General features: G+C 55.7%; 5 protein-coding genes across 5 annotated transcripts; 2 read left to right on the forward strand and 3 right to left on the reverse strand.

Annotated features, from left to right (window-relative positions):
• Positions 1-310: 310 nt before the first annotated feature.
• On the forward strand, positions 311-4,230 carry C8Q71DRAFT_856478 (uncharacterized protein; the record flags this gene model as incomplete). The annotated part of the gene is made up of 14 exons (XM_047927304.1): positions 311-563; positions 623-1,037; positions 1,089-1,122; positions 1,209-1,309; positions 1,376-2,052; positions 2,107-2,206; positions 2,260-2,357; positions 2,414-2,624; positions 2,687-3,014; positions 3,067-3,297; positions 3,350-3,413; positions 3,467-3,537; positions 3,590-4,118; positions 4,178-4,230. The coding sequence occupies 14 exons, from the start codon at positions 311-313 to the stop codon at positions 4,228-4,230; spliced, it is 3,165 nt and encodes a 1,054-aa protein (XP_047780451.1).
• Positions 4,231-4,339: 109 nt separating this feature from the next.
• C8Q71DRAFT_534887 (P-loop containing nucleoside triphosphate hydrolase protein) lies at positions 4,340-11,898 on the reverse strand. The gene is made up of 41 exons (XM_047919196.1): positions 11,278-11,898; positions 11,107-11,224; positions 10,292-10,633; positions 10,192-10,236; positions 10,006-10,140; positions 9,810-9,950; positions 9,716-9,755; positions 9,467-9,664; positions 9,355-9,405; positions 9,239-9,305; positions 8,706-9,189; positions 8,539-8,652; positions 8,445-8,486; positions 8,323-8,394; positions 8,224-8,268; positions 8,104-8,170; positions 7,917-8,050; positions 7,580-7,859; positions 7,407-7,530; positions 7,273-7,353; positions 7,115-7,217; positions 7,021-7,063; positions 6,942-6,962; positions 6,753-6,818; positions 6,620-6,703; positions 6,409-6,568; positions 6,303-6,351; positions 6,175-6,247; positions 6,080-6,117; positions 6,009-6,023; positions 5,936-5,960; positions 5,684-5,885; positions 5,556-5,636; positions 5,441-5,504; positions 5,372-5,387; positions 5,282-5,319; positions 5,011-5,221; positions 4,945-4,960; positions 4,811-4,896; positions 4,692-4,753; positions 4,340-4,644 (listed from the first exon to the last, which is right to left on the reverse strand). Exons 1-41 carry the CDS (start codon positions 11,466-11,468, stop codon positions 4,522-4,524), a joined length of 4,347 nt encoding a protein of 1,448 aa, XP_047780452.1. The 5' UTR covers positions 11,469-11,898; the 3' UTR covers positions 4,340-4,521.
• A 718-nt stretch (positions 11,899-12,616) lies between these two features.
• On the forward strand, positions 12,617-15,247 carry C8Q71DRAFT_535017 (uncharacterized protein). The gene is made up of 3 exons (XM_047919198.1): positions 12,617-13,051; positions 13,104-13,145; positions 13,202-15,247. The coding sequence occupies exons 1-3, from the start codon at positions 12,743-12,745 to the stop codon at positions 15,212-15,214; spliced, it is 2,364 nt and encodes a 787-aa protein (XP_047780453.1). The 5' UTR covers positions 12,617-12,742; the 3' UTR covers positions 15,215-15,247.
• C8Q71DRAFT_534973 (F-actin capping protein beta subunit) lies at positions 15,248-16,604 on the reverse strand. The gene is made up of 6 exons (XM_047919197.1): positions 16,261-16,604; positions 16,050-16,163; positions 15,907-15,989; positions 15,613-15,848; positions 15,455-15,556; positions 15,248-15,397 (listed from the first exon to the last, which is right to left on the reverse strand). Exons 1-6 carry the CDS (start codon positions 16,470-16,472, stop codon positions 15,281-15,283), a joined length of 864 nt encoding a protein of 287 aa, XP_047780454.1. The 5' UTR covers positions 16,473-16,604; the 3' UTR covers positions 15,248-15,280.
• Positions 16,605-16,640: 36 nt separating this feature from the next.
• On the reverse strand, positions 16,641-18,005 carry C8Q71DRAFT_751726 (uncharacterized protein). The gene is made up of 8 exons (XM_047923331.1): positions 17,912-18,005; positions 17,735-17,848; positions 17,537-17,684; positions 17,463-17,489; positions 17,319-17,412; positions 17,146-17,266; positions 16,946-17,086; positions 16,641-16,894 (listed from the first exon to the last, which is right to left on the reverse strand). The coding sequence occupies exons 1-8, from the start codon at positions 17,975-17,977 to the stop codon at positions 16,748-16,750; spliced, it is 858 nt and encodes a 285-aa protein (XP_047780455.1). The 5' UTR covers positions 17,978-18,005; the 3' UTR covers positions 16,641-16,747.
• Between the last annotated feature and the right edge of the window lie 359 nt (positions 18,006-18,364).

Below are 18,364 nucleotides of genomic sequence, written 5' to 3' on the forward strand. Positions count from 1 at the left end.
GACAGGAAGGCTCATTGCCACCGGCATTGCCCTCCGACTGATCCACAGCCGCGGAACCAGCACCAGAATCGGTGCGTCTACTGCGATCCACGAGGTGCGCTCCTGCTCAATCTGGAAGGCCTATAGCAGCTTCTCCGAGCGCCCAACCTTCCGGGTATATAGAGATCTAGTCTATCTCTTGGCGTCTCTCCGACCACTCTGCATACCGCGGCGCGCTGTCCTTCTTGCTCAACCATTACGTCCTACGGCGCTCTATTGTCTTCTATACACTGACCACGACTGGCAGCCCCCACAGCCATCTCAGCTCACCATGGAGCCGCAAGGCTGGATTGAACCATCGCTTGCTATGCATTCGAGCGCGCAACCTCAGCAGCTCCAGCTCGAACACGAATACGAAGTGGACCCCGCTCAGTTCCAGATGCTCCAAGGCGGACGCGACCCTCAGAGCAGCCGCCACCCGGGATACTCTGGTTACGGTCATTCGTTTGGCAGTAGTCAAATGTCATATACATCGCAAGAGCAGCCAATCCCGGACGCGTTCACGGGCGACTTCACCTACTCGAGTACGGGCGCGTATGCTCCCATATATTCAACGATCGCCTGACTTACATACCTCTTGCAGGCCATGGGTTCGGCGCAGGATCGTCGAGCTCCCTCCAGTCCTCCAGCCATTCGGCGTTTCACGGGCACGGCAGTGCTCAGGTCGACCTCTACCCCTTCGGCAACCCACCCAACCCCATCGCATCAGGCAGCCAGCGCCCGAACTCCCGTGCGTCCCCGACATACGGACGCTTTCAGCAACAAATGGACAGCACGCAGCAGCTGTATGCACCATCTGTGCCCATGCCAGGCCCGCAGGGGAGCCCCGACTTTCAAGCCAACCTCGCCTTCGGAGGGATGCCGTACGACATGCAGGGCGGGCGGGGCGCGACCAAGCGCATGCGCTCGACGGGAGACGGGCTTGACGGCGACGACTATGACGGCGATGGGTTGTGGGACGACGGTATGTCGCTTGAGCAAGAGCAGAAACCCAAGCCGTGAGTGTCGGGTAGATCTCCGTTCTTCTCGGAGTCTAACTACGGTCGCAGGCTGGGTGCGTGCGCGCGGTGCAAAGGCCTCAAGGTTCGTGTATGCACGTCATTTCGTGAATAATCGCGTCTCATGTGGCTATATGCGTCTTTGCTGCGACTATATGCGCCTCGAAACAGGTCAGATGTGTCTTTTCGCGCGACAACGACGTCTGCGAACGCTGCACGAAGGGAAACCACGACTGCATCATCCCGGGGCGCAAGAAACGAAGACCACCCCCGTGAGTTTGCCTGTCCTCCCCATGTTCTAGGGCTGCATTGTTGAGCCCGCTCTGGTCCGCCCTCAGAAAACGCGAACACCTCATCAACCAAATAAGAGAACAAGCCGCACAGATCTCAGACCTCATGAGCAAGCTCGAGGAAGCGAACCGCATCGCGTCTCGACGTATGTCCGTGTCCAAGCCAGATCGGCCCATACCAAATATCTGCGACGAGGGCGCTGCGGCAATTCTCGCAGCTGAGGATCTCACAGGCGACGTGCCCGTGGCGTGCCCACCGACCGAGGGGGATGTCGCGAACTGGATCACGAACGCGCGTCGGTCCATTGTGGAGCTCGGCAAGTACGTGAGCATGGGCGGCGCCAGCGTGACCGTTGACATGCTCGGCGACGAGGGCAACGACGAAGATGGCACCGACGACGAGTACGAGTACGAGGACGATGGCGAGGACGATGATGAGCGTTTCGCACAGAGCGACAGTCGCGCTGGCTCTGCTGGTAACGAGGCCGGACAGGGCGGCGGGTTCTCGCCTGCGAGCACGGCGAGTACGACGGACGTGGCGCCCGGGAGGAAGGGGTTAGGCAGCGGTGCCAAGCTGGCTATCTTGCCGGATGGGGACGCGCCTTTCGGGCTCATGGCCAACCTTGCGCTCAGCATGTCGCGAAGAGTGTCGCGGCGAGAGGCTGCGCCGGGCGCCGAGAAGGAAGAGGAAGTCGGGTTGGCAAACAATGATTATTTCCGTCCGAGTACGGTTGTTTTGTTCGGTCGTCGGCGTGGCGTCGCTCATCACTCGTGTGTAGGTCCCTCGCCGCAGGCACCCCTTGTCGACGAGCAGCTGCAGCCTCCTATCATGCGCAATGGGATTATCCGTCCGGATGAGGCCGAGAAGTTATTCTCCATGTGAGTCCGTTGAATGTCCCCATGTCCCTGTCTTCTGATATCGATGGGGACAGCTACTTCGACTACATGAATGTCTCCGTCTCACTTCTCGATCCAGTCCTCTATACAGCGCAGAAGACCTACTGGCGCTCGCCATTTCTGTTCACGACCAGTGAGTATAGCGTGTGTATGCGAGTGCGGAACATCAATTGAAAACTTTGCTTCTAGTATGTGCCATCGCTTCCAGACACTACTGCGCACGGCCGGAGCTTTACCAGGAGGCCATGAAGTATGCCCGTTTGGGTGCAGGCACCGCATTGATTGGAGGTCAGAAGTCGATCGAGGCGGTTCAGGCATATATTCTTCTCAGCTTGTACCCGGTGCCGGCACGGCGGTGGGAGGACGACAGGAGCTACCTCTACCTGGGTCTCGCCATACGGTTGGTCATTAGCCTGTGAATACTTGCCTGCCGATGTGCTGACGCATCCGTCTACTCCTTAGGATGGCTACAGATCTCAAGTTGCACTACCCGGTTACTGCTGCCAAAGGCGAGAACGAGCTACGGACGCGCGAGATACTCAACCGGACAAGAACGTGGCTCAATTGCTTCAACCTCGATCGCTCAATCGGTTTGCAGTACGGACAAAGTGCTGTGATCAATAACAAGGATTACGTCGCGAATCACACCGATGACTGGTGGAAGAGCTCGCCGTACAACCTGCCGGGCTTCGATATTCACCTGTGCTGTTACAAGCCGGAGTTGGCCCTGTTGGCGGATTTCCGTACGCGCATATGGAGCGACCCGGAGCATCCTTCAGGGCTGAACAAGGTTCATCCTCTCCACCACTTCTCCCGCATGCCGTTCTGACGCTCCAGTGCAGAACATCGATTTGGCCCAGATAGCAAGCGAGACTGACGACCAGCTGGCCGCCCTTGAGGCGAGCTGGACGCCGATTCTATGCAAGGCCAAGACTGACGACCCTCAATGCACCTTTCGCATCGGGTTGTTGAGACTGGCTTACAGCTACTCTCGGCTCTCAGTATTGTCGGTCGGCTTCCAACATACATTCGGCAAGGCGTCGTCAGATACCGAGGTCCCATTCCTCCGGCGCGTACGTAACATACATGTCATAACGGAGCAATTTCTGATTTGTAAACATGCAGTGCTTGCGGGCAGCGAAGGACACGGTGTTGTCCGTCGTAGACCGCCTCGGCATCCCCAGTCAAAGTATGTTTCATAATTCGTATAAATTGGATCGACGACTGAGTAGCGGATAACAGTGGTCTACATTCGACATGGACCAGAAGCTCAAAGCGTCTTCGTGACATTTGCGTCAGCGTTCCTTATCAAGGTACGGAGCCTGCTTCCAGAAACATGATTATGGCTAAATTGACGAAATCCAGCTTTTGCAACCGAAATACAGCGTGTATCTTTCCAGGGAAGAGCGGGTAGAGATCAAAGACCTGGTCCAACGTGTGATCGATCTCCTGGGCTCCCCTGAAGTGGCCATTGATGACCGACATGGGCCCAAGCTTTATGCGCGTTTCTTGCAAGGACTGCTTGCCACGCCTATGGCTCGTATCGATCATTCGCCATCTTCGCTCAGGCGCGATGCTGCGGCGTCGCGACGCTCCAAAACCACTTCGTCGACAGCATCGTCGCCTTCTCACCCCAGCACGTCTACGCGACAATCGATGTCCCCGCCACCGGGAAGCACGAGCACTCAGTCTAGCCCGAAGCCACACACGCCGCCTCCAACATTACCGCCGTCCACCTCCAACTCACCTGCGCCTCATGGGTCACACCAGTTCACGTCGTCTCAGTCTGCGGCGTACAGTTTTGCTGCACCTGTGTCGCCGCCTCTCTTCTTTGATTCGGAGCTTATACAGTCCATGCAGTCTATCGACGTATTTCCCGATGTCGTTCTGCCTGGTTAGTCGCAAAGATAATAAAAGAAGCATAAACATCTAAGAGCTAACTTGTCCGCGTAGGCTTCAACTGGATGGGATCTGATCAAGCCTCAGCCATTGCCCACCCCTATTGATCCGACGACGAACTCGCAGCGGACGCTTTCGAATTTCTCTTTTCTTGTGGTACTAGGATACTTAATAGGGTATAGTCATAGTTCTTGGGCGCCTCCTCATCCGATGTTTTGGCTGTATTTTTATATCGCATAGCAAGATTACGTTGTCATCGCTACAGCTCTGTATACGTAGAAGTAGTCGTAAAACATGGGTCAAGAATACATCTAAAATGACATCTATGTGGTAACGCTGAGGGTGTAGGAATATTTAAGCGTGACGCTCAGTCATGCACGCCCGAACCAAGGGGGTCGTCATTGCATGTGGACTTTGAGAGCGGCCTTTTCTATCTCCGCCGTGCTGATACCACTCCTCTCGCACATGCCGCGGAAAATTCCGTCCGACACCTGGAAGAGGCTCAAAGGTGTGTCGAATTCCTATATCACAATGAGTAATAGAAGCTTGCGAGAGATATTATACGTACGGCTATCCGACCAGAGTCCATCACCACGATCCTATCGTAGGAGATGATGGTTCGCAGACGGTCTACGTCGTCGCCACAGTGAACAGGACGATCAATCTAGAACTGCGACTGGTACTCACGAGCGATGCAGAGTAGTGTCTTGTGTCCAAATTGCGTCTGGATAGTCTGTTGAATCTTGGAATCTGTTTCCAGATCCACGGACGCACTGTCGAGCGGTCAATATCGCACAGCCCCAAAGTACTTAGACACCTACGTGGCCTCGTCCAGGACTAACAGCCATAGTCAGTAACACACGGGGCCGACTCAGGAAATGACTCACCAACTACTTGGCTGTCCTTCACGAGGGCTCGAGCTAGACTTAATAGACTGCGTTCGCCGACGCTCAAGTTTGCCCCTTCCGACTCAACCATCGTGTCTAGGCTGAAGCGGCTTGTAGGCGTCTGGACGCCGTCGTCGTCTTCGCTATCCTTCTCGACAACGTTTTCGACTAAATATGATCGGCGTAGTGCATCCCACAAATGAGCATCGGTCTGAAGACCACCAAAGTCAACGCTAAAGATTGGAGTTCGAGGATCAATGATGTGGCTTACGTATTGGTTGAATGGATCGAGGTTCGATCGTATAGTGCCTACGGCGCTGTCAGCCCATGTTATGTTGCTGATGCTCACTGACAATCTTACCGCTGAATAAGAGCGGCTGTATCGAACTCGTGAGTTACATATGCTGTACATAGCTGCGAGATCACTTACGTCTTGCGGGATGATGGCCAGCTTCGATCGAAGATCTTTCAACCCGATCGTGGAGATGTCGATACTGCGCAACAGTGTCAGGCATGGTCGACCGAGCGGAGCAGACGATACTTACTCGTCAATGTTGATGGAACCCGATGACAACTCCACGATACGGAACAAAGCCAACATGAGGGACGACTTCCCGGCTCCAGTCCTGTCCCAATGTCAGCCAAACGCGACTGTAACGGTATCATACCTCACCTTCCAACGACACCGATTTTCTCCCCGCCCTTGATGCTCAATGACAGGCCTTTGAGTACAAAGGGAAGGCCAGCTCTGTATCGCATGACAACATCCTTGAATTCGATCGCTCCACGAGCAGGCCACTCCTTTGGCGGTTTATGATCTTTGATCTCATGCGGGGCCTCGTGCTCAATCCTGTCTCCTCGACTGTACTCGATAACTGCAGTAAAATCAGTCGTGATCGAATGAGGACATTAGAGCCACACTGACCGCGCTCAACGGAGCTCATGTAGGTCTGGCAATGGGTCAGCGACGATTCAACCCGACAGTATTACCGACTTACTTCCACTTCGGCAGACTGGACAGCATCTCAACGACATATTGGAACGACATCATTAAGATAGTAGTACGCACCTGGCGAGTGACCATGCCGCACATTTGCACAAGGGAGGCTGAGCACACTCAGGTCAGCATCCCGAAGCCGAACAGGTAACTCGGCTCAGACTTACTCGAGTATGTCAGAACAAGACCGATCTGCGCAGGGTTGATCCCAGAGGCGTTGGACACCGTCAACATGGCCACCTAAATTCATAACGAATGAGAACGTGCCCCTTTTCCATCCTTATATGCCACTCACAATGAAAATGAGCAGTCCACCAAGGAAGTCGAGACGAATTGCTAGCCATCTGGTGCCCGTGTGAGCTAGGTACTCCAGTACTCCAAGCCCAGCGAGTAGACTTCACCTCTGGTTGGTGATCGTCAGGATCGCTGCCCTGTCCTCCAGGTCGACGTAGTATTCGTTGTCCTTGAGAAACCGGGTTGTCTCTCCGTAACTACGGATAGTGGGCAAGCCGGAGAGGGACTCGGCAAAATGGGCGTATAGGAGCGATCGCAACATAGCATCTGATTAGTGGTCAACAATCATGACTGCCTTCGTTCGTTACAGGAACTCACCAATTCGCTTGAGCTCACGAGCACTGGACCTATAGAAAGCCGCGAAGTAGTTGTAACCGAACGCAATACCGACGACCGCGATGACTGCGTCTCGTGAGCCATTGTCCACGGACATGATGAATACTGGACGCACTGAAGTAATGCTCAAGTACTGTGATGATGGTCACACTCCCAACCATATTTGATATCGTCAGAATGACTAGACAAGGTCAGGGTCTGTTCAGGCGGGGCAGATCATGCACTCACATAGCCGCATGGAGACTGATGGCGCGGGGAAACGTCGCTCAACGAAAACCCGAATGTGAACGGTTGGAAGACTCACCAGGAAGCTGATTATCGATGTCTGGAACGTGTGGTCGGTGAGTAAAAGGAATCGATCAAGGATCATGTGGTTTACTTACTCTCGATATCCTTGCCGAAGATACTCAAAATACGACCAAGAGGCTGTTCAAGGGTTAGCTTCATCATCGATTCCAATACGGACAAGCAGCTCACCGTAGTGTCGAAATAAGACATTGGGGCATAGAAAATGTTCCGGATAGCGTCGTGGTGAAGGTTGGACGAGACATAGAAGCTAAGCTCGTCCATTGTACCGCCTCTGCATATAACGCGCGTTAGCTGAGCAAGCGACAGATGAACCCTTGTTTGCTTACACGGCGAACGTGAAGACAGCCTGTCCGATACCGAAACAAGCGTACAGAATCTGGTAGAACGAGTTTTTCTTTCCCCAGTTGCTGAAGACATGTATCATCTAGCGAAGGCCACTTATATGAACAAACACACTTACTCCTCTTCCCACCAGATCAACGTATAGCTGTTCATGATAGTGCAGCCTTGCATCAAGATGATGAAGAATAAGACGGCGGGTCCAAGGGCCCATCCTCTTCCCGCATTGAGGTACTCTCCGTAGACTACACTGGATGTCAGCTAAGACATATACATATCTGCTATGCCACGTACTCTTCCAGCTCACCGAACCCGTAGTTCGTTTCTCTGGGACGATGAGTCTGCCCTCAAGCCTGCCTGTACCGGCGGCCGCGCGCTTGGCAGATTCCTCCTTGATTTTGGCTTCATCAATGACCTTCACAGGTTTGCCCTGAGGGCCCTCGATTGCCTCCTCCTCAATGACTTCTTCTTCCTCCTTAGTGCCCGTGCCGCCGAACTCCTCGATGAGACGCGAGAACTCCTTTCCGTTCTGCATGAGTTCGTCGTAGGTTCCCTGCTCCTCGAGACGGCCATTCTGTCGCGAGCGCATGGGCTGAGCCTGAGATCATGGTGGTTACTTGAGATTGCTTACCTTCATAGTGTAGATATAGTCGCATTGGTCGAGGAAGTGCAAGGCGTGGGTGACGAGGATGACAGTCTTGCCGCGGTTACGGAGTGCTCCTAAAATCGCATCGGCGAAGAGGGCCTTCCCGACGTGAGCATCAACTGCCAAAATATGATGAGACTCAGTAAATCCTGCTGTACCACGTAATACATACCGGCCGATAGCGGGTCGTCGAAGATGACGATATCCGCGTCGTAGTAGAGTGCCCGAGCAATGTTAACCTGGTACAGCACGTGAATTCGAGCGGGAGGGAGGATGCAACACCACTGCTTACCCGCTGCTTCTGACCACCGCTTAGGTTGATACCCTTTTCTCCGATCTAGATGTACGACCAATGAAAACCCAAAAGAGGTCGGCGTAGCAACGAACTGACCTCCGTCAGATCACCGTCCGGGAGGACTTCGAGATCGGGGAGTAGCGAAGCATTCTCGATCGCTTTCCAATACTACGAGGAAGTCAGATCAAGCGATTATGGACCAGGGCGCCTGAACACACCCGTTCATCTTCGTACGGCTGGCCAAACAGAACATTTTCTCTCTGTAGACACCTTAGCCTGTGTTATGAGTGTTACAACTGGTTATATGCGTACCAGGGAGGCATTCTGGATCCAAGCCGTCTGTGAGCAGTACGCGACCTTGCCACCAAAGGACACATGGCCGCGAACTTTGCGCATCTCGCCAATCAGGCCCTGGAGGAGACTCGACTACAAACCCGAACATCAGATCGCAAGCACCGTGTAAACGCATTCCAACTGACCTTGCCGCTGCCCACAGTACCGACAACCGCAGCAAGTGTACCCCTGGGGACTGACATCGTCACGTCCTTGACCTGGAACGGGGCGCTTTGCTCTGGGGTAGGTGTAGCGACCCCCTGCGCGACCCCCTTTCCTTCCTTCTTGGCCTCCTTCGCGTCCTCCTTACTCTCCCGTGCACTCGAGCTCTCTTCCCACTCAAACGTCGCATCTTCCACTACCAAGCCCATCTTCTGCTCCTTGTCGACGGCGAACGCCTCACCCTCGTTGAGTTCCGCGAGGAAGAGCGTTTTAAGGCGCTCCATCGCGTTCTGCGCGTCTGTGGTCGCAGAGAGCGCACGCGGCAGGAACATGAGGGGTTGACGGAGAAGGTTGAAGAGCGAGAGTGAGGAGAAGATCGTCGCGACGTTGAAGGCGTGCGAGGTGGAGGTGTAAGTCACGAATGAGAGGGTAGCTGCGAGGACGGGTACGGAGAAGGCTGAGGCAATACTGTCAAGGGGTTAACGAATGCGCGTCGAGAGACAGTGCGCGCACTCACTTGGCCGAACGAGCAATCTGGATTTTGCGAGTGCCCTTGAGTTCGTTTTTGCGCATGTCATAGATTCCTGGTAATCGTCAAAAATTGGTCTCTACTACGGAGTTACAGTAACCCACTCCTCAAGAAGGACTCCTCATGGGAAAAGTACTTCACCACTCGCATAGCACCTGCACGAGCATGGTCAGCCCGCACAGCCTCCACAAACAATTCCTCGAGTCTTGGGCTTACCGAGCACCTCCAGGATGAGTTTCGACCGCTTATCCGTCCACTTGAGCGCCTTCTTAGCGACCGTGAACTGGAACGACATCATGCGCTCTTGGATCGGCATAATCAACAGGAATAGCGAGAAACCCGCCAATGCCGAGTATCCGAGCTGGACGAGCAGGATGATCAGGCAGATAGTGACCTGGATGGGGGCCGTCCAAACTATGTTGCCCACTGTCAGCAAATGATAGAGGTATAGGATGGGGGACGTACCAGCATGGAACCATTGCGCGCATGCATCAATTCGGCTGACCTAAACACACGTTAGGATGAACCGTCGGTTGCATCTGAAGCGGACGATGCGCACGTCTGTGGATATATGCGTGACGAGCTTCGCGTTTGGCATCGTCGTTCGCGCCTTCCCCGTCAACGCCAGGCCTCGCTTGTATATGGAGCTGATCAGCGCCGCACGCGCGAGCATGCCCGTGTTCATCGACCGCCAGAAGAACTGAAGGGCGACCCAATCAGATGTGCGCTGCTGATCACGCTAGTAAAATACACACCTGGTGCGTACACACGCTCGCAGTAACCGTCGTGCAGAACAAACCAATTGCCATGCCCACGCCACGGCCCAGGCTAGCGGTCGGCTCGCCCGCTGCTTTGGCCGCGAGGCGGTCCTCACTGAAGGTGATGATCGCCTACGCAGAGGATCAATGTCTGCAGGTCACGGACACCGCGGTAACACTTACGCGGACGAGGAGCGGACCCATGAGTTGGGCCGTATCACCAAAAACCTGCACATGAATCGTCACGCCTCGTCGCCTCACCCAACTACACGCCGGCACGCACCTTGAATATCCCGCCCGTCCAAAACGTCCACCCGAACACATCGTTCAGCGCCCACGCAATGTTCGGTTCTCTCCGTCCCGCGCCCTCCCTCCATTCCCTCTTCAGCTCCCTTCTAGTCTCACCGAAGCTCGCCAGATGCAGCAGCGCGACGAAGAACCATTTAATGTGGAGCCATAGGGACGGGGTGACCTCGCCCGCAGCGAGGCGTGCGTTCCACTCTGCCGCGGCCTGCACGCGCGCCGCCCAGGCGAGGTCGAATCGCGTGCCGAGGGTGCCTGCTTCGCGCGAAGAGTCGAGCTTCCAGAGGTCGGTTGCTTGCAGAGTGCGTTGGTATCCGAGCATCTAAGGCGTACAAAGAGTGTTAGACGGTTGAGACGAGGTCCTATAAGAGATCATGTTTGGTGGTTGTTGGCCGGGTAGCAGCATAACTCTAGGGACGTCCGTGGACTGTCTCAAATTGGTGGACGTTGTGTACAGGCGAATGCAGGCTGTTGCCGGACACACGTAGTTCACATTCAGTTCGGAGCGACGATGAGATCTGTGGCGGGCGGCACGAAACGATGCCCCGGGGCTTACTTCACTGCCACATTTTCCTCGTGCAGGAAAGTCCGTTAAGGTCGGAAACCGAAGCTCACGCTTCTCCATTGATCGATCAGTATGCTCCACGTTCGTCGTTCATTTCGATCTTTCATAGGCTTTCCTACACGAGGAGGTTGTTGCATAGCGTTGACATGCCTGTGTACAAGGTCCATATAGCATACAGGCCGTCCCCAACATAACGACCACTCGGCATGAGACCCACCATGATCACTCACCATGAGGGGGTTAATCCACGAGTACGTCAGAACGGAGATAAACGATGCACAGGCCATGGGGAGCAGCGTCGCATCGTCCAGTGACTTCGGTGCAGGCGGCGGGGGGTCCGTCGGTAGCCTGTACGCAGCGTCGTCGAACGTCGTACGATTCATGCAGACCGGGCGACTCACCATAGCTGCCACCACTTCCTGCGGAACCGCACATGCTGCTCGCCCTGGTCGAACTCGAGCTTGCGCGAACGGCGCGTGGGCTGCTCGGGGCGGTCCTTCTCTGTCACGCCCGCCTCCTGCTCGACGTCTTTCTCGAGTTCGTCCACGGAGGTCGTCTCGGAGTCGGATGGGTCTTTCTTTTCTGGGTCCATGGCGCGCCAGGGAAAGACGAAGCCCAGTTGCAGCTGCGAGGAGACGGCGTTGCGGTCGAGAGTCGAGGCGAGGCAAGAGGGGAGCTGCGGACATGGTGGGCCATATATACCACCGCGCCTGGTGGCGAGCTATCTACGATTTGGAGCGCGAGTAGGAACCGATAGCCTGGGCCAGCATCGGAGTCAGCATGGGGTTGTCCGCGTGTAAATCTACCTGTCAACTCCGCAATAACAAGTTGCGGTTGGACGCATTTCCGAGTTCATGCCATGGTTTCTTCGACGCCCCGACCTGTTTCCTGGGCCAAAGTCACATTTAGGATACTAGGCAAATACCGAGTGTGCAGTCATATATGAGCTCAATTATATGCAGGACACGGCAGAGATAAGTCCACGGGACGGCACTGGGACGGCAGGAGGGCTCAGGAGCTCGACGGCCGGCGTTCTGTGCAGTAAGTGCAAATGCCAAGCACATGGGTGCTCTATAAATAAAGATCCGATCGGTGAGGGCCACTGCGGCATCATGCCGGCATCTCGTACCTCGGCCCTTGGGGCCCCGGCCGCGCCGAGGAATCAATCGGCATGTTGTGTGACGCGCTGGTGGCTTGTCTGCAGTTACTTACGCAGTGCCCATGGTTATAAGTACTTTGGTTAGTATGCTGATCAGGACACCTTATACCTGGCCTTCGTCGTCGTCACGAAACATGAAGGTCATCTAGCGCAATGGCAGGTATTCCGAATGTTCCGGACGAGGGGCGCAGGTTTGTGGTCGTCCTGCCGGGAGACCAAGGGGAGACACAATCCCCACCCGTCGCTGGCAAACGCAAGACGCAATCATTTTGCAAACGACTGTATCAACCGTCAACAGGAGGGGTTTGAAGTCGCTCTCAATATGACTTCTCCGGAGTGTGCGTGTAAAAGCGACACGGCACTCTGGTTGTTTCTTCGGTACGTACGCGTACTACTACTGTTCAAGTATTCATGATCAAGTTATAGGTCCAGTCTATCCGTAGCCCGAATGTGACCGACGTGCTCATGGACTGACATATATTGGTGTTCCAAAGATACCCTCTCGTGCATCGGATGGTTCCCCGAATTCAAGTGGCCTTATTGACTCAGAGTCACTGTGCAGGTGGAGGCTGACCGGATGCGAGGCGAGGCTGTCTTGAGCCCCGTCAGCCTCAGGCAGCTCGATATGACCCGAGCATCTTTCGGGCGTGTCTCTTGCCTCCGCTCGTCTGGGCTCGCTCGAGTATCACCGTCGTCCATTAGCCCACATGTACGCCAACGGCATCAACATGCCGACCCGACAACGGCTTCTACTCTATCGGCTACTGGTATCTCTCTTAGCCACTGTGTACTTCGTCGGCTCGCCGCCTGCACCTGTGGAAGCATATCTAGGCTCACTGGCTATGCTCAACAATGCGGTACTCTATTTCTGGGTCCTTAGCTTATATGTCTGCTCGGTCTTCGCTGTCATTCACTTGTGCATCCGGTCCTCCCTCCCTGCCATGTTCTATGCTGCCCCGTTCTTGAAGGGTCTGGCTAACATTGAACTCTGCCACCAGCGTGGGCAGTGCCTCAAGGTCTGTCCATTTTTCCGCCGTTCATCACAGCTTTTACACATGTCCTCTGCAGTCTGCCGGCGGTGACAACGTCCATCAGCAATGCCAACAACAGGTGAGTCTCACGACCATCACATTTCGAGTGTCAAAGGCTGACGCGGCCCGTCGCAGCTTGCCTCGACCTCGCTTGACTGGGAACTCCGCTTCCACCGCCTCGCACGCGCGAACGCGGCCCTCCAGCAGGCGAACGAGGCGCTCGAAGCCAGCACCGACGCCGCCTGTGCCGACAACGCCGCCCTCAGAGCCAAAGGCGTCGTGCTCCTCCGCATGACGCGGGCCTGGCGCGTCGCAGGTGCGCGTCGCGTGCGGAAGCAGACCACGAAGCTCGTCGACGCGCGCATCGAACACAAGAATACGCTCGCGGGCCTGCGCAAGGAACAGCGCGCACACGCGGTGGCGAAGGACACCGCTAGCACCTGGGAGACTGACGCGCGCGCGTACGAGGCGCAGGTGCACGAATTGGAGACTAGCTCCCGCGAGCTGCGGTCTGCGCTCGAGGGCTCTGAGACTCGCGCACTGCAACAGGAGCTCCTGGCCAACGACTTGCAGACCCGTGTACTCGACGGAGATGCCAGGGCCAAGGAGCTCGAGGCGCAGGTCGTCGAGTCCGAGGCGAAGGCCATCGAGTTCGAGGGGAAGGCCAACGCACAGGCGACAGCCTTCGAGACGCAGACTAAGGATTGGAATGCACAGACCGCCGAGCTGACGGCAAAGGCAAAGGCATGGCGGGCTCGTGCCAAGGAAATGGACGGGACCGCCAGCGCCTGGCGCACCCGCTCGAACGAGTTCGAGGCCAAGGCCGACGAGCACGAGATAACCGCTCGCGACCTGCAAACCCGCAACGACAAACTCGAGGGAAGGGTCACCGAGTGGAAGAGCCGTGCCTCGGAGCTCGAGGCCGAGGCCGGCCATTGGGAGTCCCGCGCTCGTGTCGAGGAAACGAGGGCAAACGGGCTCGAGACCCGCACCCTCGCGCTCGAGGCGCTCGCGGACAAGTGGAAGTATCTCGCGACAGAGCAAGAGTCGAGGTCGGACGCCCTGCGAACCTGCATCAAGAAGCTCGAGGCGACCGCTGACGACTGGGCGTCGCGCGCCCGCGAGCGCCAGATTACTGTGTTGGAGTTGAACACTCGTGCCGCCGAGCAGGAGGAGAAGATCCACGGCTTGGAGACACGCGCTCTGGACCTCGAGGCGACGGCTGCTGGCTGGGAGTCGCAGGCTCATGAACACGAAGCCGCTGCGAACGAGTTCAGGGCTCGTATCACTGAGCAGGAGGCAAAGGCGGACGAGTTGAGCACCCGCGTCGCTGAGGAGGAATCCAAGGCCAACCACTTCGAAACACGCAGCCTCGAGCTTCAGACGACAGTCAACGACCGCAACGCCTGTATCGCCGAGAAGGAGGCCGAGACCAACGGCTTGAAGACGCGCAATTTCGAGCTCGAGGCGTCCGCTGCGGACTGGGAGTCACGCGCCCACACGAGCGAGGCGACGTCCAAGAATTTGTCCGCCCGTATCATCGAGCTGGAAGTCACGGTTCACGACTTCAAGGTGCGCACTCGGGAGCTCCAAAGAATGGTCGACGATCGCAACACTCGCGCGGCTGAGCAGACGCAGATCTTGGAGGCTAAAACGCGCGAACTCGAGGCGACCATCCACGACCGGGACTCTCGTGTTCAAGAACTCGAAGCACGGGCTCGTGAGTGGGAGTCCTGCGCCCACGAGGAAGAGGCCGCTGCCGCCGAGTGCAAAGCCCGTGCAACCGAGCTCGAAACCCGCGCGGAGGACCTGGATGCGCACGTCCACGTGCTCGAAGTTGAGTCTGCCGCTTACCAGACGCGCGCACAGATGTACGAGTTCAAGTTCCACGCGGCGATGTCCGACGTTGGCGTGGAGAAGTGCAATGTGCAGCGCCTGGAGGTCGACATCTACGAGCTCGAGAAGAAGGTAGACGGTCTGCAGCGTCGGGTCAATGAGCTGGAGGCGCAAGACGGCTGTCAGGAGGCCCACGCGAACGAACAGGAGACGACGGCCAAGGCCTCAGAGCATGCGACGTGCATATTGAGTCCATTGGACCTGCTTCTAACAACTGTAGCAATAGGTCTTCCACACGACGTCACCCGCTAGTCGAATATACATTCTTTGACACTTCTTCCTGTACATTCCAATGGTCCACTCAAGATACGGAAATCATCACCGCTTGATGAAGCCGACAAGCTCCTTCTGCAGCTCACGCTGCCGTCGTGCCTTCTCCAGATCGTCGATGCTGCGCAGATCGAACACGATGTCTCGTGTCTTGCCAAAGTACACCTTCACGCCGAACAGATCAGTTGGCAGAGACGTGTGAGAGAGCGAACTAGTACATACCTCTTGGAGGAGGTTGCGCATCTTGATCTCCATCTCTTCGATCATCCGCCCTGTGTTCGATATGTGCGATGCTTGGTCTTGCAAGGGCTGATCTTGTTCGCTCTGGTGTACACCATTACTTAGGAGAGATGAGGACGTAGGACTACATGAAGGCGCACCTGTCTCGTCATGCTGCCACTGAGCACCACCTCACCTTGCCTGTTGGCATCTTCTTTTCCACTCCCCTTGGTTTTGTCATCTTTCTCAGAGGCAGAGGTTGCTGCACGGTTCGTCATCTGCAGCATTATGGTGGATGTGAGCTTGTAATGCGCTTGTCGACCGCGTTCGGCAGCCTCGAAGACGTGGATGGAGTCCCATGAGCCCGATGGCTCGCTTGGTGATGACGCATTGAGTACTACAGAACAGGCGATTGTGAAGCGCACACATATTTGCAGGACACTGACATAACGCACCTTTCTTCAGCAACACAACACCTGCGAACCCGCCGTCATCGAGATCCCAGAGGAAGACAGAGGACACGCCGCCTTCATAGTACCTGTATTTATCCCGGTGTGATCAGGATGAAGATGTGACTACAACGCGCCCCGGCACTCACATCTCACGATAGGTATCGAACGCCTCATTCGCTGTGATCTCCAGCTTGCGCAATTTAGGTGACGGGACTGTCCCGTCTTCTAGAGGGGGATCATAGTCGTTCGACCAGGGACTCCTGCAGGGTGCACGTCAGACATCGCGCTGCCTTCCGTCTACGCAGGACGCCGGCCACAACATCCCTTCCTGTTCTATGAGGCCGAGACGACACATACCGATAGCTTTCCCCGTCTCTGTTGTAATCGCACGCGAGGTAGTCCCTGCCCGTTGCGCGGTCCGTCATCACCTTCAGCGGCTGGTCGACGCTCCCCAGGAGGTCGTCCGCATAGTCCGGGCACATCGCAACCAGTGAGGCAACGTTCTCCTCGACGTGGGTCGGCGGGAGCCGTCGCATCAGGTCGAGCATCGAGTCTACGAGGTCTCCCATGGTGCGTGTTGTGAGTGCTTGAGGGAAGACGATAGGGCGATGTGAGAGGCGGGGTTGAATGCTGCGAGTAGTCGACTCGAACGGTACGCGCTCAGTGTAAGTTAACGCGATGGGATCGCGGTCACGTTCTACTGTGTGTACGAACGCGCGCGCAGTCACGGTATGATGCCCGTCGATGCCCGCGCATATCTTGCAACAGTGATACATTCTTCTTTCGCTACAGCTACAGTGTTGCGGCCTATATTATATGCTGCTGCGTATAGCTACAATATGGATCACTCGGGTGCACTTTTGGAGGGCTTGCCGGAGTCGGCCACTCTTCCCTCCTCAGCCGTCTCACCGTTCTTTACATGGGCAATCTCCATCACGTTGAATTTGTGCAGGCGGTAGTAGTCCTTCACTACGCTCATACCACAAATACTCTGGGAATTCGCATGAGGTGATGTACGGATCACATTCGCAGCCAGACTGACCTTGAAGACTTCTACTAGGATGAACGCCTCTGCGTTGTCTAGGTCAACCTTGTGTCTCTCCGGGATGCACTTCGCAAGCCCCTCAATCAAGGCGCTTCTCGATATCGTATTGTGATTGCGCATCCTGAGTTCAATCTTATACTGCGGCGCCGGAATATCAGGGATACAGACCATGAATGTGACTCTGCGGCTCAACTCACGCGATATATCTTCTCCGGATCGTCTTCGAAGAATGGCACGACCATGCGTTTGCAAAGAGATAGTACCTCGGGTAGATTGGCAACACAGGTAGCAGATACCGGAGTCAGTCGCTGCGTATACCTAAAGCAAGCATTGTTGGCGCTGTGCCGTTGAAGGGAGGCACGACACCTACCGTGTCTGTGCAGCACCTCCATCCATCACGTTCTGTACGTGCTTGGTGACCATATGGACGGGGTCTATCGGAGGTTTGCACGAAATGAAGACGACTGCTCGCCGTCAGACAGTGCACTTGATGGAGATGATCAGTGCGACGTACCACACGGCGTGTTCGTCTGACAGTTAGCTGCGACAATTGAGTGCCTGGCGGAACGTGTATAGCTAGGGACATACCGAACCTTTGCTCTTTCCTAGGTCGCTTCATGGATGCGATCTCCCTCGCTATTTGCTTCTCGATATCCTCGTCATCGTCATCGCTTTCGCCGTTCCTTGCCTCGTTCGCGTTTTCTGCAGCTTCCCCTGGCCAAAGTTCGGACGCCAGCTACGCCAATTCAATCGGAGGCACATATGGCACTACTGACCACAACTTACGGATTCGAAAAGATCATACAACTCGCCCACCGTCTGCTTTTCCTTTCCTTTCACACAGGTTACCCAGACTCCTGGACCGTCTATGGTACGTTGACCCCAGATCGGGGTGCCATCCTACGGGATACACGGTTTCGCATGAACGCGAGGTGACTGGCTATAAATAATGGCGGGGCTTACTGAGCGATAACGTCTTCTTCCTTTGTCTCTCCCTTCAGACTTTCTTTTTCCTTCTCTCGACGGCATGCAGGATGGAGTGATGGTAGTTATACGCAGGTAAGTAACTTGGAGGATTCTGACTAGTAACTTTACTGATGTGGCCCCGCGCCACTATCCTCACGTGCTCTGCGACCGGGCGTCTCCGCCGGCGCCTTCAAGTTGCTTCAAGTTCAACCGCCTTGCCTCGCCCCACGTCTTGCCCAGGTCTTGCCCTGCATGCCCATGGCATCCGTAGCGGGTTGTCCAAATCACTAATACTCAGATCTCAGAAAGTACAGTGGTTGATCGAACCTCAACTGAATGTTCATCATGGGCCCTCGGCGGTGTCGGATAGCAAGGTAAGTATAACTGTTTTCTGTACACTTCCATTCTACATCTGCTGTAGATGAGTCGACGCTCCTCCGAAATTGTGAG

Source organism: Rhodofomes roseus, assembly GCF_022264815.1.
Source record: "Rhodofomes roseus strain CIRM-BRFM 1785 chromosome Unknown C8Q71scaffold_7, whole genome shotgun sequence".
In the NCBI taxonomy this organism is placed as follows: domain Eukaryota; kingdom Fungi; phylum Basidiomycota; class Agaricomycetes; order Polyporales; family Fomitopsidaceae; genus Rhodofomes; species Rhodofomes roseus.

Excerpts from the sequence above, each read along its gene's own strand:
- C8Q71DRAFT_751726 (XM_047923331.1), bottom strand. The coding sequence starts at position 17,977 with ATGCCGTCGAGAGAAGGAAAAAGAAAGTCTGAAGGGAGAGACAAAGGA. Across the intron at positions 17,490-17,536 it reads TAGGAAAGAGCAAAGGTTCG|CTAACTGTCAGACGAACACG; the intron begins GTATGTCCCTAG and ends CAATTGTCGCAG. Across the intron at positions 16,895-16,945 it reads TCCTAGTAGAAGTCTTCAAG|AGTATTTGTGGTATGAGCGT; the intron begins GTCAGTCTGGCT and ends GCGAATTCCCAG.
- C8Q71DRAFT_534973 (XM_047919197.1), bottom strand. The coding sequence starts at position 16,472 with ATGGGAGACCTCGTAGACTCGATGCTCGACCTGATGCGACGGCTCCCG. Across the intron at positions 16,164-16,260 it reads AGAGACGGGGAAAGCTATCG|GAGTCCCTGGTCGAACGACT; the intron begins GTATGTGTCGTC and ends TGCACCCTGCAG. Across the intron at positions 15,990-16,049 it reads TTCGATACCTATCGTGAGAT|GTACTATGAAGGCGGCGTGT; the intron begins GTGAGTGCCGGG and ends GGATAAATACAG.
- C8Q71DRAFT_535017 (XM_047919198.1), top strand. The coding sequence starts at position 12,743 with ATGTACGCCAACGGCATCAACATGCCGACCCGACAACGGCTTCTACTC. Across the intron at positions 13,052-13,103 it reads AGCGTGGGCAGTGCCTCAAG|TCTGCCGGCGGTGACAACGT; the intron begins GTCTGTCCATTT and ends TGTCCTCTGCAG. Across the intron at positions 13,146-13,201 it reads ATCAGCAATGCCAACAACAG|CTTGCCTCGACCTCGCTTGA; the intron begins GTGAGTCTCACG and ends GGCCCGTCGCAG.
- C8Q71DRAFT_534887 (XM_047919196.1), bottom strand. The coding sequence starts at position 11,468 with ATGGACCCAGAAAAGAAAGACCCATCCGACTCCGAGACGACCTCCGTG. Across the intron at positions 7,531-7,579 it reads GGGTTCGGTGAGCTGGAAGA|TCTACGGAGAGTACCTCAAT; the intron begins GTACGTGGCATA and ends CATCCAGTGTAG. Across the intron at positions 5,505-5,555 it reads GGTTCCATCAACATTGACGA|TATCGACATCTCCACGATCG; the intron begins GTAAGTATCGTC and ends ACTGTTGCGCAG.